This window comes from Crotalus tigris, unplaced genomic scaffold (genome assembly GCF_016545835.1).
Source record: "Crotalus tigris isolate CLP2741 ecotype Arizona unplaced genomic scaffold, ASM1654583v1 scf7180000018435.730608, whole genome shotgun sequence".
NCBI classification, from domain to species: Eukaryota; Metazoa; Chordata; class Lepidosauria; order Squamata; family Viperidae; genus Crotalus; species Crotalus tigris.
Genome location: NW_024097001.1, coordinates 637,406 through 657,492, shown reverse-complemented (window position 1 = coordinate 657,492; position 20,087 = coordinate 637,406). Strand labels below are relative to the sequence as shown.

Below are 20,087 nucleotides of genomic sequence, written 5' to 3'. Positions count from 1 at the left end.
AAAGTGTTTGTGTAGTAGCAGGAAACTGTGAGCATATTGTAAATTGTCAATATATCACAGCACATTTTTCAATCTAGACTAATACCATTGTTCTGGAATAAACATCTTGCTAAACCATAACCCCTACCATTCTTGGCCTCTAACAATGCTTTCAGAGCTGCTGGGATTTGAAGGTGAAACCATAAAAAGACTGATCTGCTAGCCATTGTTACTGGTAGTATCAATTACGTATGTTACTGGCAATATCAATTATGTAACTTTTTCATTTAAGTTAACATTAGTTGCCATAACTAAAATCTGAAAAAAATACGTTATAGTGGCACGAGAAGACTATTTGCTATAAATGGATTTTGTAAAATAGCTTAACAAATTACCAAACACAAAAAATGTACTTCACAGCATAAAACACAGTGCCTAATTAATTATGTTTGCACATTCCCACTAGTCAAGATAATCTCAATACTTACCAGATGAAAACTATCCTTAACTTCTTGCACTTGCTGCACCTGCGGTTCAGCCACAACTTTAGTGTCCTGATCAGAAGTCATGAGCTGTCTGCTTTTTGACTCCTCAAAGAGAACTATATGGATCACTTAAGCTGCAAAACAAACCACCATAATTTATTTTCTATACTGATAAAAATATCAAACAGACCGCATAATAGTTATTATGTTGAAAGAAAATTTGTGAAAAAACATCTGATTTATATATCTTGTGGGGAAAAAAATTAATCCTCTTCCCTCATTGGTAGCAGCACTTATTTTTCCAATACATAAATTTTTAATATGCTGAAAAGTCACTTCATTTAGCATATGCTACATTAATTTAGAGCCTGTCAGATATAACTTGGGGCAGGAATGTAGAGGCTCACCTTGTCTATGCAATTTGGCAACAGATTGTTAGATATGAATTAACTGGAAAGTCAAAATTTTGAAGAACTACCACACTATTGCTTCATGACAGTGTGAACTGATGAACTGCCCAGCTAACTCCATGGAAACATGGCATTTACAAATGAATATAGGTAGTCCTTGACATTTGATTGTAGTAGATGGTTGAAAGTTATTAGGCTCATAAAATAGATCGCTCACAAGACTGACTTAATTTTATAGCCTTTTTTTTTTAAACAAAAGGCTTAAAGCAAATCCATGATTTGCCATGGGCGTGATTTTTCCAAAAACAGGAAGTGCCAGTTTTTGGCAAATCTGGTATAAAACAAGGTCATATGCCTGTGGGATGCTGCAAATAGTTTTAACTGCAGCTTTGTTGCCAAGCAATCAAAGTTTGGTCATGTGACTATAGAAGCCCAATCATTGGAACCTCAGAACAGGATCATAAATAATTCCAAAATAAGTCCGTCATAAATTTGAACAGTCACTAAGCAACTAGTTGTAAGTCGAGGACTACCTGTAGATAATTAGATATGTTGACCATTAAGTAATGTTTATATAGTTACGACTTTTTTTTTTAACCTGGGAGGCAGCTCACATCTGAGATTTTTCCTCCTAAACAAATAGACTGTATGCCAAGTAGTACATATACACAATTCAGATAGTTTTACAAGATTTAATTTTATAGCTGATTAAACCTGAAGTTTGCCAAAACATGATTAAAGAACCAGAGGTGAATCTTTGGAAGTTTATGTAATTCTACATAACTGCTGAGAAGCTATCAAGCCAGGCAAGGTAAAGAGAATTAGCCTGGAGTTGTTGCATAGCTGCAAAAGACTGACACACACATACGACACCCCCCAGGTTCCATGGAACTTTTTTTGTTGGTTCTCAAGAGAAGGCAAGCAGTCTGGGCAGATACTTGTTTTATAGGTAGAACAAATTAGTCAACTTGAACCTTCTACATGTGGATCTGGTTGCTTGTGCCTGACATTAATCTTCCCAGATTTCTCTCTCTTTCTTCTGGGGAAAGGATAAAGTTTACTGGGGTAGCCAAAACCCAAGGAATCACGTCAAAATATAGTGGATGCCTCGCTATGGCATCAGGAAGGGATAGAGACCGAAGTGAAAAACTTGGAGGTCATAGTGCTTCACCTAGTTCAGCAGCAGGTTAAGAACATCCTGCTGCCAGGGACTTTGGCTGCTTCAATATTCCCAGCAATTCCAGCTGCACAGCCAGTTTTGCTGTGTTGCCATGGAGGTTTGCCAGAAATATTTGACTGAGAAGCAGATAAGAACTTTATCACTCAGAGTGAACTGAAGATTTCCCTACAGAATGTGCAGGGCTATCTTTCGTGCTAAGCTTGCTAAAGGGGCTGGCCATTAAATGAGTGCTGCCAATCCTAAAAGGAAATGACCAGGTCATGGACAATTACCAGAACTTGATGGACAGAATTAAGGGGCACTTTAGAGACTCTGAGTATGAATCATGACAGACAGCTGAGAGATTAAGCAGCTCAAAGAAGGCATAGACGATTTCAAGTTGTTGGCAGATGTGAATTGAAACAAAGCAGCATTGATAGAAAGAATTCCATCTAAGAAGAAATATCCAATATCAGCTGTTGATCTTATTTGGATTCCATTTTGCAGAAAGGATTTAGTAGACCTTCAGGCCACCAGCTTTAGTACCTATCTTTTTTGTTCCTAAAAAGCAAGAGACAGAATTTCAGAATGGTGAAATCTAGATGCACACAGTCCACAATTACAAAGATAATTAATAAGATCAAGCTATCTTTCTGTAGCTTTGCCATGATAGTGAGAGAACTGGTCATGGAAGTGTCCTCCAGACACCACACAGGAGGATACTGTGAAACTTTAGGTGACCTAAGATGGTGGCAGGCCTCAAGGGATATCTAGCATCTTACCATCAGGCTGGGGAAAATTCTAGACTTGGGGCAGACAATTCTCGTCTAAATTTCCTATGAGAACTCAGACATTGGAAGCAACATGGAAAAGGAAGGAGGGCTTTTGTGAGAGAGGGGTGATATTGGGAAACTAGGAGCCAGACACGGAGGAGGAATCAAGTAAGGAGTTAGCCTTGAGTTGCTGCACAGCTACAGAAGATCTCGGACTGACCTCCCGCCAGATTCCACGGAATCTTATTTGTTAGTTTCAAAAGAAGGCAAGCAGTCTTTTATCATAGGTAGAACACAATAAAGTAAGTATATTCAATTTGAACCCTTCATGAGTAGAACTGGTTGCTTGTGTCTGACAATACAGACATTAAGTAACAGTTTATTTGAAAGAATGCTCAAGTACTGTACTATGCTAAGGGCAGAGGCAGACTTTCTGCTTAGCCATAAATGTATTCATTAGTAACATAACTTTTCCATTTCTAAAATTGAATTGATTCACCACAATTTTTTGATAATTATGATGACTGCCTAGCCTGATAAAAAGTGCTAGAGAAATTATGAATATTTTTAAAATTCTGAGTATGCACTGTATTATTTTGCATAAATATTCTGAATTCTATTTTAGTTGAGAATACAATAGTTTTAAAATTTGTAAACTACGGCTAATATAATAAGCTGTGCTGCATCTTCCCTATTTTTCTAGCAAAGTTACCTCCAGTAAGAGATAAACTGCTTTAACATTTATCAAACTCTGAAAAATTAATGTGTTACCTTAAGCTATGCAGATATGACATGCTCACTATTTGCAAAATATCCATTTATTAGTGAACATGCTGTAGTCACCTAGAGTATATGCAAACTGGGGTGTGGGTTTGAACTTACTACTTGTACTGTAGAGCCTAACGTGGGTACATGTGCAGTAGAACTTGCTCCTGTAATATATCCTAAAGACTAGAGCAGTGGTTCTCAACCTTTTTAATGCCGCGACCCCTAACCGGTCGTAAGTCGAGGACTACTCAACTGGTCGTAAGTCGAGGACTACACAACTGGTGCAGCACCATTTGCAGAATGGGATTTTTGGCGGGCTCAGCAGGGCAGAGACAGCCTGGACAATTCCTATTGGCTTTTGAAAGTCAATAGAATTAGACTCTATTCAAGAGAGTCTATTCTATTGGCTTTCAAAAGCCAATAGAATAAAAGGGAGTAGCACAGCTAAGGAAAAGGGGGGGGGGAAATGGCGGACTGCATTGTTTGGTGACCCCCGTGAAATGGTCGTTCAACCCCAAATGGGGTCCCCACAGGTTGAGAACCACTGGACTAGAGTGTAGATCACATGTACTGCATGTACATAAAGTCATTTTATATGTTCATTTACATGCTTCAATAGGTATATTCAGAGACCCACCTCAGTAATAAAAGTAATCATTGAGTTCATTACAACATTGAGTACCTCTGGCATTAAAACCTTAAAATAATCCAAGCCCTGTAAATGCTTATTTTTCTTCACAAGTTAGCTTTTTAACAACATGCCAATTATAGTGTAAAAAAATCAGTAGATTTGCAATATTCACATCTTAAAACAAATGTCTTGAATAACTATTGTGCAAATACTAATTGCATCTATTCTATATGATAGATTTTGCAATCTTGGGAGCCAGCCGTTATGACAAAATGTTCTTATTATATGTAAGGCAAAAATTGCATTATTGTTGATTTACCCAGAGACAGTTGCCGTTCAGAAATAAATACAATTATATTATTATGATATAATAGTAATGTATTTCTCTCACATAGCTTGTCTGAGTACTTAAAAAATTAACTTTTATTAAAAAGGGGAATCCAAGCTCTCAGAACTGATATTTGTTTGGTTCATGCTACCTGATCATCTTATTCAAATATAATAAATCATCCTAAGGAATTCTGCTCTTCCTATCTAATTATTAATTAATCTATATATTAAAATACTGACATTTGAAAAATAGTCTTTGCATGACAGAATTAATCAAGGAATATTCTAGACATCCATATTCCAAGTGGTGTAAAACAATGCTATTAAAAATTATAAAGTCTATACTGTATACTGAATAAAAGCCAACTTTCCCAGCATCCACAACAGTCTATAAACTGAAAGCTGAACAGCAAAGATGTCTTCAATGCCTCCCTAAACAATAAAAAGGAGAGCACTCTCTAGTAATGGATGGGGAAGGAATCCCAAATACAGTAGATACATTCTTCCTCTTACATTCAAATTGTAGTTTTCCTTCCCTGATACCTGTCAATTCCCTTTTACTGTGTCAGTAACACAGTGTTGCATCTATGGTGTTCTGAAGAATCCCTCAGTGGAAGAGGTTGTCAATAATCCTAGAAACTGGAACGGAAACGGGTGGGTGGAAAAACCCTCTTCAATGAAGTACAAGATTGCTTAGAGTGTAAGATTCATGACATTGATAAATCATACTGAAGTGTTCTATGGAAATATGACTCCCAAATCTAAAAAAACAGAGGGCTGTATAGTGCTGTGGATTTAAAAGTAAAAAGTATTTTGAAGCTTGCAAGAGTAGACATATAGCATCTGTCTGCAACTGCTGAAAGTGTCTTTTCCTGGGGCTGTGCAACAGCTGTGGAAAGCTGCCTTAATATTTTTGGAAAAGATACAGCTGCTTTAAGAGTTACACAGATGCTGTATGAGTGCCCCCAAACATATTTTTACCTTTGACATGCAAATGCAGCACACCTCACCTCTTGTGGATGAGGACTGTGCTCCTCTTTAAAGGAGCAAGGCAGAGTTCTTGACAGAAATATATAATCATCACTAGAGACACTTAAAAGCTACAATTATTTTAAAGTTTAACAGCAGAGGTAAGAAATGTAGAAACCACATGGATTGTATAGCTTAGTCCTTAGAATTAATACATTAGTCCCTTCCTAATGGGATTCTTATAACATGGTCTATGGGGGGAGCTATCTTTGTATGAAACATTAAATGCAATATGTAGGTCTATCTTAAGTTGCACGCAAAATGCACTAATAAAATTGCTATGATTTACCGAGTTATTGCAGCATAAAATCTTTCTGAAAGATTGGCTGCTGATTTGATACCATACCAATTTAAAAGTTTTTATATTATATAATTGAGGCACTGACGGAATACCTTCTGCTACATAAGTCTGTTTGCCTACTATGAACCGCATCAGGTGTAAAACAACCTCTAAATCAGGGGTCCCCAACCCCCAGTCCATGGACCAGTACCAGGCCACGGCATGCCAGCAACCAGTCCGCACAAATAAGCAAAGTGCCATCATTGGGATGCAGGCAGCACACAAAACAATGCACACACAACCTCTCTCCACGGAACCAGTCTCTAGTGTCCAAAAGGTTGGAGACTTCTGCTCTAAATGTTCCTTTGATATCAACCAGGAATATAACATTTAAGGTTGTAACATTCATTCCCTGAATGCCCTTCTTTTCAAAATAAAATTGCAGACTCTAGATTTTTGATATGTGATTATTAATCTTAAATCTTCATAATCTTGACAAAGTAATTCTAATCCTGATTATCAATACTATCATTATTAAACTGTGATTATATTGTTTCATTTACTGTATTTTTTTAAATTCTGTACATCACTTACAGAGGTACCATTTAACTGACAAAATATAAATATTTTAAATAAACCTGGAAAGATGACACCACCAAGCACTGAAAGCTTAAAACTGAAGGTGCTGACCACATCTACCAACAACTTACACTAGAAAAAACTATTACAATATTTTTGTATCACTGGCATTTTAGTTAGGGATGACACTTCCATTTTTCCATTCCACCTAAGTTGTGTACAATCGTAGGTACTATACAAAGGTAAACATCCTGCCAACTAAATGCCAGGAATCATCACTCTGGATCACAGCCTGGGGACAAAATGTATGTGTGAGGGAAGTGACACAACAATAGTTTTTATTCTCATTTATAAAATCTTAGCAGCTTGTTTGTTATTAACAGATGCCATTACACCTTAAACAACTAGAAGGCATCTATTTTCAGCTGCTTTATTGCACTTGAGGATACTTTAAGCAAACAATTCTCACCAACATTATTGTTCCTTTCAAAGCCTATGTAGCCTTGTATGTCATTCTTATTGATAAACAATTCTAAATATTAGAGTCTAAAAGTCTAGCAATATGTGTGGCACCAAAATAAACAATTATCTGAATAATTTAAAGATATTTTACTTTTTCTGTCTCTGTTTATGCATTCTGGTTCCTCTGCTCATTTGCTATCAGTTGTTATTCATGCCATTACATTATTTTTTCTGTAATTGTCTAATTATACTTTCCCCTGTTTGTTATTTGATTCCAGCTTCCTGACCTTAACCCTGATTTGACAGTTTAACTAGTTATCCGTAAAAACCTTAGTCTTCTCAGAGGTTACAAAATGTGCAACAAGCAAATTGGATGAAATGCTTTGCAAGTATGATAGCTTTTCTGCCTTATAAATTTAAAAGTATTTGAGCTTCAAACTGGCAAATTGGTGATGAAAGGTAATGTCTATAATAAAGCATAAGGTGGTAATTTTTCAGATGAGTTGGCTCTATTGTTGTTATGATCAGAAATAAGTTATTTTATTGATCTGCAAAAGTTTTAGATAACAGGTAACTAAACCCTTCCTAGCAAATTCTGTAATATGCAGTTGAGGGCAGTACCAATAATGTGAACTGCCTATTACAGAAGTTAGGTAAAGTTTTATTTATTTACTAGCATGAAACAAAAACCAAAGTGATCTAGATTGCAAAAAAATCTGAGAATTCTAGTATCTATGTATTAGAATAATCTGAATTACAAATGTGGTCCTTATTTTAAATAGGACTATTTTGCCTTTCTAAATGCAAGTAGTCCTTATTTAGTGACTGCCTCATTCAAAGACTTTGCAATTAAAAGGTGATGAACAAATAACCAATCCAACCAGTTTCACTTCAACCACTTTAATGAACATTCTGCTGGTCTTAATGTGGTTGCTACTTTAACTCAACTCTTGCTAGAGGACTCAAGTTCAACTGGGGAGCTTGCACTACTGTTGCAGGTTCCTTGGCTCAAACAAAGTGAATGTAGCAGGCAGTGGAGGGGCAAGAAACGAACAATTCAGCTCCCTGCAAGAGTCTGTAGCCATGCTACAAGAGGCATCTGGGAAGCCATCTTCCACAGCACATAACTGGTGGCAAACAGCATCAGCTTTTCAAATCCATTATATGAGCTGAGGTGGCACAGCAGTTAGAGTGCAGTACTGCAGGCTACTTTAGCTGACTGTGTTCAGCAGGTCAGCGGTTCAAATATCACCGGCTCAAGGTTGACTCAGCCTTCCATCCTTCCGGGGTAGGTAAAATGAGGACCCAGATTGCTTGCACTTAAAGCGGCATATAAGTCCCATAAATAAATAAATAAATAAATAAATAAATAAATAAATAAATAAATCCAGGATTTACTAAACATCTGAAAAAGAATGGAAAAGAAATGCCAAGGCAGTAAAAACCAGCCAGAATAGGGGACACATTAAACTATTTGAAAGATTACACTTTTATCAGAATTAGAATTTTCATTAGAATCAGAATTTTATCAGAATTCAGCTAAATCATATCTTGGTTTATTTTTTTTCCTTTAGCTGAATGGCAAACTGAGGTTTAAAACAGGGATAGCAAAAACAATTTGCAAAATTGTTAAGATTTGAATAGAAAATTAGCCAAGTGACAAAAATTTTGAAGATACACTATGCAACTGCCTACTTACAATAGAGACAGCCATTTGTCTGAAATGCTGTAGGGTTCCTGCCAGAGCAGGGGGTTGGACTCGATGACTTCCAAGGTCCCTTCCCACATCATCATCATCATCATCATTATTATTATTAACTCTGCAAACATAAGATGGTTCAGGCATCTTATGTAAATGGGAATGAGTTTACAAGTTACATTATAAAAAGTTCTCATGGCATTTTAATCTGCTTTGACACATTACTTAGGAATTATTGTTTTAGTTTTTTAAAGCATTGGTAATGGAAGCACTATAATTATCCTTCCAATGATAATCAGACAAATGATCAACGATGAACATGCATACAGCTTTTAAAAGTTGACTGCCACCCCAAAGATGGAATTCTACATTAGTTTTACCAAATATTGATACTACATATTATATAATCAATCTTGGAAGGAATATGCTTCTGACAAGCTATCTTGGTGCCCATTTCTTACATACTCTTGGTTTCTGACTGGGAGAAAATAAGAAAATAAATTATTTTAACTGCTTAAAGCATCTTTCAGGAAGAAGAATGCTACTGAAAATGATGTTAGCATTAAGATGGCGCTAGCTGCACTTTGGAAATTGTGGTACTCCACCACATTTAGCAATTCTAGCTGCAGAGATAATATACCCAACTGATGAATGTAGCATCTCTACTCTGAGAATTTAAAGACAAAGGCTAACAATACGAATCCATGTAATGTTTTTAACATTTTTGATTTGACGGTCTTAATTATTGTAAGCTGCTAGAGTTGCTTGAGTAGGCAACAAACAACTAATTGTAATAAACACAGTCGTTTCTGAAGCACGCTTTCTATCAACACAATACTAACTTTACATTAAAATAAGTTCCTAGACTGCTGCATAATAGCTGAAGAAGAGTGCTTGAGATAATTGAAATAAATCTTCTAGTCGTTTAAATTCATCTAATAGTTCAAATTCAAATAAACTATCTTGCATTTGTGTAGTGTTGCGTTTTTTTTGAACACTGTCTGGTCTGAAGAGCAGAACAGCAAGCTATGGAGAACAATCCAACAGCTTTTTGCAGATCTGCCAGTGACGACTCAGCATTCTAGATACATAACTACAGGACCCTGTCACGGAGCCAACTGCCTACTGTAGCTAAGAGTACAAGAAGTGACTTCAGAGGATTTTCTTCTCTCTTTCTGTAATAATCAGCCCCAATAAATATAATGTTCCAAATTAGGATACCATGTCATCTTTTCCTTTAAATGCATTTGACAGAACAAATGAAATAACTGAGTCAGGGATGTGTCATCTTTTTTTTCTTAACTTCATTGTATGAAACTTAAAACCCAATTGCATAGTAATAATTTTGAATTAACATCATTTCAATAAAACACTGCAGAAGTTTGTTTTGCTGACAAATATCTGTGTATAGTTAGATTGTTATCAATACAACTAACATGCCTACTGTTCCATTAATGTTTATTTCTTAACTCATAACCATTCCCTGTGTCTTACTTTGAATTTGATATTATTATACTGTATATAACCATTTTGTCAGGAAGCAAATAAATATATCATTTGATTTATTTAACCCATACCATAACAGCAGTTTATTAACACAAGCTTCCTAATCTAGAATGTTCTTTAATAATAATAAAAATCTCTGAACACCAAGGAGCTACAAGTAAATGGATCTCCAGCTCAATTAAATCTAGTGTTTTAATATTTATTGTCACATTTATTATTCACAACAGCATTACACCTCTGCACTACAGTTCTGTTCATTACTATGCTTTTAGTACATTCTTACTAGTATTAGCACTTGCATGAACCAACTATTAGTATTAGCCACCAAACCATTTTCATGAAGTACTTGAGAGACAAAGTTGAGTGGAAAGCAGGATGTGGGTTAGTCAACTAATAGCAATGTCTGCAACTGGGCTCAGTATATCATTAAGTGGACTCCCACAGATGACTGGAGAAGTGTACATTGCAAGTTCAACATCTCCAAGAAAATTATTAAAAATATTTTTAATTTTTTTCAAAAAAATTGCATTCTTGATGTTTGGGAAAAAAATCAAACAAAAACCTGCACTTGGTGGAATTTTGTTATAAAATCCAGGGCTGGCAGAATAGAATAGTACAAACTTCTCCCAATGCAAACTATTGGCATCACTTTTAAGTGACTACGACAATACTAAGTTGTTTAAATATCTTCTCTGAAATGACTGAAAATGTTTTAACAATCTGTATGGCAATAGTGTACTTCTCCTGATCCTTTTACATGTCCTGGCAGCTTTTGATACTGTCAATTACAGAATCTTATAAGATCATCTGTGGGAGTTGGGGATAAGAAGCATTGTTTTAAGGTCATTCTCCTTCAGTGAATAGTTGTAGTTTGTAGTGATGGGGATAAGAAATCAGATTTGTGGCCTCTGATTTGTGGGATGCAAAGGAGTGGTCTTCTCTCACCTGCTTTTTAGTATTCATATAAAATTACTAAAAGTCATTTAATAGTTTGCTGATCATACACAATTACACACTGCCATTCTATAAGCAAGATGTTGTTGTTTTAGCCAGCTCTTGCAAGAATTTGGATGGAAGAGAACATACTAAAGTTGAACCCAAACAGGACAGAGATGCTGTTTGTACAAGTGATACAAGTGCTGTCTTTTGACAAGCAAGTATTACCTGTGAAGGAGCAGGCTTGCGATTAGGGATACTTCGAAATTTACAGTTTCTACTTGAAAAGTAAATGCAGGTTTTGATTAGATGGCCCTTTGTCCAATTCCAGCTGGTGCAATAATTATAGCCTTATGTGGTGCAAGAGGGTCTGACTGCAGTAAACAATGCCCTGATTACCACATGACATACTACAGCAAGGAACTTTACATGGGGCTGCTTTAAAGATTACAGACAGTCCTCCATTTACAACCATTCATTTAATGACCGTATGAATTTACGGACTGAAATAAGCAACTTATGAACGCTTTTAACATGACCATTTCGGAATCCGCATGGTCACATGAACAAAATTCAGACACTTGGCAACTGGCATATATTTATTACATTTGTACGTCATTGTGATTGTAAATGGGTCACCTGTGTGACTAACTCAACGACTTTTTTGTGGCAGTTGTTAAATGAATACCGCAGCTCTTAAGCAAATCAATTGTTCACTCTGATCCAGTTTTGCTGAAAATCAGAGGTAAATGCTGGGTTTTGACAAAACATCATAAAATGGGCCATAAGGCACTATAACCAGCCATAAATGTGGGAAGATTGTTAAGTGTCCAAAGTGTGGTCACAGGACTGCAGGGATGCCCAGCCTCCTTTATTTCAGAACCATATTGTAAGTACTACTGGGGAGGACTGTTGTAATTTAGAATGGTTGTAAGTCAAGGACTACCTATATAAAAATAAAAAAATAAAGTAAAAACCAATAAAAAGTATATGAGTTGTCAATAAGCAAAATTTACTCAAGCAACAAACAAGCCAAAGCAATAATTGCACAAGAAATCCACGTAACCTACTTTTTGGCACAACTACCAAACATAATACCTGGAAGAGCTTATGTGAATGTCTGAAACTTCCTCAAGAAGTTCTACTCTTTGTGCAGTTGTGCACAGTTGAAATAATTCAAATAATCAGCTATTCTGGACATGTTAAATGTGAAAAAAAGAATAACCCAAAATTGAATTATTTATTCTAATGTAATTTCAATGCCACATAAAGGAACATACAGAAAAATTATGATTTTCATCACCAATGTCAGACATGAGCAAAAACAAAAAAAGGTAAATACTTGTCTAATATTGAAGTCATGAAATCCAGATTTAGTCATTTTATTCAAATGGACTCCATGAGAGATTGTAGACATTCACATTAAAGTCTGCCAAGTGCTAAGTTTGGTAATTATGCCAAGGCTTCTTCTGGCATGAAGAAATAATGTTTATTGCCCAGTATAAGTAAAAAAACTAATTGTGACTCTCTCTATTCTTAGATTCAGTATACTGGTTCTTCTACATATTATAACCAAGTAACATTAAAGAACCTAACTGACATTTATTTATAAGCAATTCAAGCAAGAATCTGCTGGTCTATATGTTATTAACTTGCTGTTATCACAATAGAGCAGCTCAGTAAAAATAACAGCTACTCACAGTATTAATAAAATGCATTTTAATTCAATGGCTGGTTCAAGCATCATATTTAGCTATAAAGTAATTAATACAGCTTCAATTTAGAGTGTTATGTAAAGTGAACCATTGTTATTAATGTATAAATGCAGCCACTAGTTAAAATGTTTGAATCCAGCTAATAAAGATACTTTTCCGACTGTTATTTTTCTATGAAAGCAAATGAAAGCTGCCAGAATTTACAACATTCCTATGATAGTTTTAAGGCAAGAAAAAAAATTAAAAGGTGAGAGGTGGCTTTCTCATTAAAGGCAATAATTACAATCAACAATTTTTACCCTTAGCATAAACAAATGGTTCTGGTGCCAGAGGAAAGCACAACAATTGGCAAAAATAGAGGGAGTAGCAAATTATCTCCCAAAGTGCTATTTTCTTATCTATATCTCAGGAACAAGGTCAGCAGGAGAACGTCCTAGAAGTTAAAGGTGTGAGTCATCAACCACTACAGCACATTTAGCCGCCATTTAACCTACTGAGAAGCAAATCTATCAAATAATATGATACATATTGCTATATATGTAACAAGAGTTAAATCTCTGCTTATTATGAAACCAAATAACTGTTGTGTCGCAGGCAGCCATTACTAAGCCTGAACTCAAACAATTCAGGGGAAAAAAACTAGTAACAAAACAAGACATCTACTAATAGTTGGGAATATAGCGTATACTTTTATAGCTTCATAAAATTAAAACTTGGGAAAAGCACTATATACTTCATAAGATTAAATTGGTTCATTAGTTTTATAGTCCAGTTATAGGCTCTCAACACAGATAGTAAGTTTAAAGGGAAAAAGTACTTTCTGTATTTATTGTCCTATACATATTCATATGAGAAAAATCTTAACTTGAAAGAAATAACAGCAGGCAAAGCACATATCCTGCTCGTACTGAAGTCTGAAAATACACAAAGCTTAAACAATTTCAAGCAAACTATATGGCAACACCAAGTAGTAAGTAGTACTATAATTTTGGTGTATTATTTTCTAAAAAGTTATCATACTTAACTGTCTATGATATTGAAAGACAATAACCAGTTATTTGTACCTGTGAGAGACTCTGGAAATTCCTGGACTGTTCTTATTAAATAAGAGAGATGTGTGGTGGGGTGGGGAATGATACAGAAGTGACTCAAGAGTATTTTCCCAACGATCTTTATGTGGGTGTATGTGACATAAAATTAATAGGAACTGGAATCAGATTTTAAAACATTTTGGGAAAAAGAAAAATGCTTTTGTTTTTATACATAGCAAAGTTTCATCAGAAAATAGTACAAAATGCTTGAATGGCAGTTTTTGTTATTCTGTCTGAGGGGAAGACATAAACAGGTTCATAACACAATATGAATAAATCAAGAGATATGCGCATGCATGCACACCCCCACACATGGTGACATCCAAAATATACCTTCAAATCAACAATGAAGCATAGGAAAGAAAGACACCTATTTTGGAGTATTTTTCATCGTCCTCAGACTGGGATAGAACTGAAAATCTGTGGGGAGATTTCAAGCATGTAAGGAGGCCTGAGAATATTTCTGAGCTGCAAGAAACCATGCAAAAACAACTCCAAAAGCAAGAACAGACATTTATACATGGCTTCAGGAAGCTGCATTATCTGCCAAGGAAGTGTTACAAATACTGACTAAAAAGGTATCCAAACTAATACCCACCCATATTTATTGTTTTCTTATCTTGAAAAAACAACTACGCAAAACTAGTAAGAATGCATTCAAGTGTGTAGTAAGATTTAATGTTTAACACTTTACTATGTAGATATTGCATCAGCTTCTGTTCACTTAGGGATTCACTAAAACATATAATTTGACCAGGGGTGCATAAACTTTTTCATGCAATCAATCGATCTGAGGACCAAGTGAAGCATGACAACTTTTTTTTGTGAAGCAAACTTCAACGGAAGGCTCATAGTGTTTCAAATGTATTTATGGTACTTGATCAATTCAGACTGAGGTAGCTAAGGAAAGAACACATTTTTAAAATATAAAAAAATCACAAGAAAGAAATATTAGCTTTAAGTAGGTTGTGCTGTAGATATTTTAAAAATCTATCCTAAATTCCTGAAAAACTACCAAATTTTATTTAAACAAGAAATTCCAGGGTATTTCTTTTAAATTCACATATTAACCTGAGGAAACTCAATAAAGTATTGACATTGCTGAGTATGAAAAACAAGTATGTTAGAACTTTATAAATTCATAGTGTTAAAACTGGATGTTTTCAAGGAACATAATTCAAAAGTATTTTTAATTTTGGGAAATAACATAACCATGTGTCATACATTTATAAAGAACCAAACTAAACTGTAGTTTAGGCAACACACCTAAACCTTTTTAATTATACATACCTTAGAAGCCTATTATTTGAAGTCAGTTTCCTCTATCAAGTATTTCTAGGTATTAACTTGCTACTATAATAACCATTCATGTATCACATACATTCGTGCTGTTGGCTGTCAACATTTTGCAAAGTGAAGCAGAATTTCTGCATATTTTTCACAAACATGTTAACTTGCCTGCCATTTTAGGCCAGCAGAACCAATAAATATGTAGTCATTCTGCTCAAGGACAAAATTAGAAGAGAAACAAATCTTCCTATCTCTGATACATTTTTTTTATTTACTATGAATTTCAATTTAATATACTAATACAGATACAAGGACTGGCTGAGAAATCATCAAAGCTTTAGCTCAGATCTTTAGTTCACTCATACAGGACTGATGTAAAGTGAACTAAAAATTGAGCTGTTATACAATATGGATAAAGAACCCCATGTCCCTTAGTTCAATTTGAATATTCTTCTACTTGGGACCACTCTTACCAATTTGGGGATTGGGATGGGACACAAGGAAGTAAAGAGTTGCTTGTTTTAATAAAGGATATCACGAAGCAGATGTTGCTATTCATTGTTCTCAATAGTTTATCCCTGATCCAACGCTGCCCTCAACTACGTTAAAAATCCAGAAGATTTTGTTTCCTTTGCTATATAATAAACTGTGTTTTTATTATGGCATGGGCATCAGCTGGTCAAAGTAAACAAAACTTTACTGCTACAAAAATTGTATTCACATTCAAGATTGTGATTTCATATTCGTTTGCAATGCCAGGGAAGTCAAAGGGATGTAGATACTGGTCATCACAGGCAATTTGATAATTTCCTTTCTGGCAATATTAATGGCTAAAGAAAGTTATTTTTTTCAGCTTATCTACCATACTAAATATAAACTCCAGCTTATTCAGAATAAAGACACTTGACCATAAGTAACAATAAATTGTATTTTACTTATACATAGTACATAACACTATTTTATTATCATGGTCTACTACAATATTCATATATATTGTAGTACACACACACACACACACACACATACATACACACATATATACATTATTATTCATTCTAACTCAGAAAAACTTCTAGTTGGAATCACGTACAGGAAAAGTCAGTGGCAGAATTTCATTAAAAACAATTTAACTGTTTTGCAATATCAAACCAGAACTATGTTATATATGTGCCAAATATTATGTTCACTGCCATCATTTGGTTACCAAATCTAATGAACTTAATTTACATAATATTGAGTGACTAGCACAAATGATTGATTAGTCTCCTTTTTTCTCCAATCCCTAAAGAACCACTAGTAATAAATATTAGAAAAATGTATCATTAGGTTACCTTTTTAAAGACGTGAATCAACTATTGAGAAGAATGCAAGATGTGCTTGTTCTTCAAAGCGTACCTTATGTAGTTTGTAACAAATAACTCTTCAAGAGAAGACAATAAAGAATGCCAATTTCAAGCAGAAAAAGACCTGGAACTATTAAAATCATACATAGTAGTGATTCAATATGTCTCTACAACCTACAATAAATATATTTTATAATTAAAAATATAAAAAGGAATATTTCAAAGGAATAAACTTATTGTCAACTATACTAGGCTTTAATTCCTACCTTACAGTTGCACTGCTATTTGTACCTAGATTTTCAGAAAATATTTTAAAAATATTTTGAGAAACAACCACAATTGCTAAAAGCCTCTCATGTTTAACAGGAACTAAATTTACTATTCCACATATATTTTATATATTACATAAAATGGTGTTTCTGAACCTTGGCAACTTTGAATTCTGGGAGTTGAAGACCACACAGTTTAAAGTTGCCAAGATTAAGATATAAAACTTCCAATATTTATGATTTTCAATACAATATATAATTCATAATTTTCAACATCTCTTGTTGAAACAACTTATTTCTGTCTTACACTGAGAAAATATTGCATCCTCTAGTAAATCATGCCATGCAAGTGAGCCTGGTATGATCAAGATGTGTGTGTGCGTGTGTGTGTGTGTGTGTGTGTATTTTCTCTATATATTGATTGACTTTTAGCTTTATGTTATTAGCAAATCTAAAAATATTTCAAAAAATTAGATACAAATGCATATAGTACTATACAAATACTATCAGGATGTAGTGGTTGGACATAAAAAAGGCAAATAAATTAGATTTTATCAATTTAAAACTGCAATCTAGAAAATACCATAGAAGTAAATCAGAACTCTATCTAAATAAATATGTTTAGAATGGTGATGCTAATTTCTATGCATGATATCCATTTCAAATACAAATTATAATTAGAAGACAATGTGGCATTTATTTAGCAATTTGCCAGATATAATCACTTACAAAAAAAGTAGCAGTTTTTGTTGTAGTAAAACCAGTATCTTGGGGCACCTTAAATATAACAGATTTGTTAAGGCACAAATTTGATATTAAAATCCATTCTATTGGATGCTCCTGATGAAGGAAGTATTAGTTCATAAAAACGTATACTATTCATCTATTCTCTTTAAAATGTCTTTAAAAGAGTTACTGTACCAGACTTGTAACAGAGTTAGAATATAGAAACCAACTGGAATGGTCAGCAACTAAGCATACAGTAATTAGCTACATAATTGTATCACATAACTCTTTAGACTACAAATACTTACATATATCCTCTCAATTGGAACTGATAGTTACGCAGAACAAAAAATTAAAGGCGTAATCTAGAAGCACTTGCTGGAGGATCGAACGTGTCTCCTGCAAACTCACTTCTGACACAAAACCGCTGCTAACAGACTGTTAAAGAGCACTTACCAAGGACTAGACTGTCGAGGTCAGTGCTTGACATAGCAAGGATTATTAGACTATCTCGAGGTCAGTGCTTGCATTTCAACCTTGCTGATTTTTCTATAACTCTGCTACTTTGGTCCTTGATAAACACCCAAGATTAATGAAAATGTCAGCTACTTATTTTCACATTAAATGGAGCAGAGTTTTAGTCAATCACAGTTAATATTCTAGATGTAAGAAGATTCTCTTTACACCAAAACACTTTGACACATTAGTAAATGACCCTGCAAACTATACTCTGACCACAATTGCACCACTGTCAAGGATGACATTTACCTAAGTACCATTTAGGAAACAGCTGCTAACATTCTCAATAACCTGTTGATTAAAGATTTATAGTGTTACAGTAAAAAAAAGTTAGTCTTAGAGATGAATTATTTCTATTGTAAGCATACCTTTTTATTTCTAAAATAAGTAAATTTTGACACAGTTCAAATTGTAACTATAAATGGCTTATATGAACTTTATACGTATTGTTATATGTACAGAGCATCAAACCCAACAAGAAAGATGAATCCTAAATTATACTTTTTTTAGTTCTTATGGGAATGACATACAACCAAAGTAAAATACATTTCTTTTTGATAATCCTAGTAGGCAGTTTTCAGTCTACTATTGTGATACATTTAACTTTATTTTAACTTCATTTTTTAAAAGCCAAAACAGAGTCCAAGATGATAACTATGTCAGCAATTAATCTACATAAATCTGCCACATTAACTTTTCCAATTTAAGAGACATAGGTTTATGTACAAGGCATCCTTACATTCCCTTTTAAAGCAATACAAAACAAAGCTGCCATACAGAGTTCAGAGTGGCTAGTGAATTCAAGTCTTTCAGTTTAAGGTATACTAAACATTGGGGGAAAGCCACCTTTTTGCTATTCCTTATTGACAATGAACTACTAAGACGTGACAAGAGAGGTGTGTCAGTCCAAGAGCTTTGGTATTTTGGAGTTTGATGTTAAACCATAAGTTTAAGAATTTCAGTGGCAGAAGAAAAACAAAAAGCAAAGAGAAATGAACCGAAACCGCCGAGACTCCCTCTTTGGGGTAAGACTGAGGCAAGGTAGCCAGCAGGCATATGACCAGTTGGGGCGACAGCTTTCTCCCCCCAGGCTTTGCGGAAACATGAAGTCGACAAAGATACACAGGGAAGGGAAGCTTGGGATGGGGTGGGAAGACCCATTTCAAACCCAACGTTTCCTTCCCGCGAAGGCCGCCCGCAGAGACGCAGTGCGGAGCTGCCGGTAGAACCAGGCCTAAATCCGGACCCATCCGCTGAGGCCAGCCCCGCCCCCGTGAGGGCCTCGGGTGAGAAAATGGCGGTGTGGGGGGAACTCGGAAACGGCGGCCAGGGGAAATGGGCCTCACTCACCTGTCAACCCAGAGCTAATAAGGCCACGGCGGGCCGGAGGAATCTTGCTGGAAAGTCGGGTCAGGAATTTTGGCCTCTGCTGCTGCCGCTGCTCCCCACTGCCGCCGCCGCCGCCTCCTCCTCCTTCTCCGCCGCCGCCGCCGCCGCCAAGTCCCAGGAAGGGGGTGAGAGAGAGCGCGGGGAGAGGGGCAGAGGCGGCGGCGCCCAGGCGGGGGGGAAGTGGCGGCAGTGGCGGCAGCAGGGAGGAGGAAGAGGAGGAAGCGGCAAGCGGGAGGGGAAGGGCGCGGAGCGGCGGCGGCAGGAGAAGGCAGGAGCAGAGGAAGGGCGGCGGCGGCGGGTCCGAGCCCCGGAACGTTTCGACGGCAAGAAACAGCGAGGACAATTCGCTCACATATGAGAGAGAGAAAACGCCAGGGAGACCCACGAGCCTCTCTTCCGGCTCCCGGCGGAAGTCCCGCCCCCGTCCGAGGAAGATATTGGTTAAAGCCTGCAACTTTGCTCCTCGTCTCTTCCCTCACTATTCGCGCGTACGGCTCTTTCCTTACCCCCACCTCTCAGCTCACGTCCCGGAGGCGAAAGCGCGAGTCTCTGGATGGGGGAGGAGATATAGACCGGCCCGATTCGTGATTGGCTGGCGGGAAAAGCCGTATCTCTTGCGCGCGCGCGCAAAGAAGAGAAGGGGGCGCAGCATGATTTAAGATGAACGGCACGTGAATCCAAGGGGGGAGTGACGTCACCCGACTCTTTCTTGGACCCGC

At 36.1% G+C, this 20,087-nt stretch overlaps 1 protein-coding gene across 5 annotated transcripts in view; it reads right to left on the bottom strand.

Moving 5' to 3' along the window:
- LARP4B (La ribonucleoprotein 4B) overlaps positions 1-19,877 on the bottom strand; it is a 52,057-nt gene extending 32,180 nt beyond the window's left edge. Inside the window, exons 1-2 of one of the 5 annotated variants that reach the window (XM_039352504.1) lie at positions 19,330-19,877; positions 468-598 (exon numbers count right to left, since the gene is read on the bottom strand). In XM_039352504.1, the coding sequence (XP_039208438.1) occupies positions 468-548 (81 nt within the window). In that variant the 5' untranslated portion in view covers positions 549-598; positions 19,330-19,877. Of the gene's footprint in view, positions 1-467; positions 602-2,326; positions 3,413-19,329 lie in introns of those variants that run through there. The other 4 variants (XM_039352498.1, XM_039352499.1, XM_039352501.1 and 1 more) reach the window with 4 other exon arrangements.
- Between the last annotated feature and the right edge of the window lie 210 nt (positions 19,878-20,087).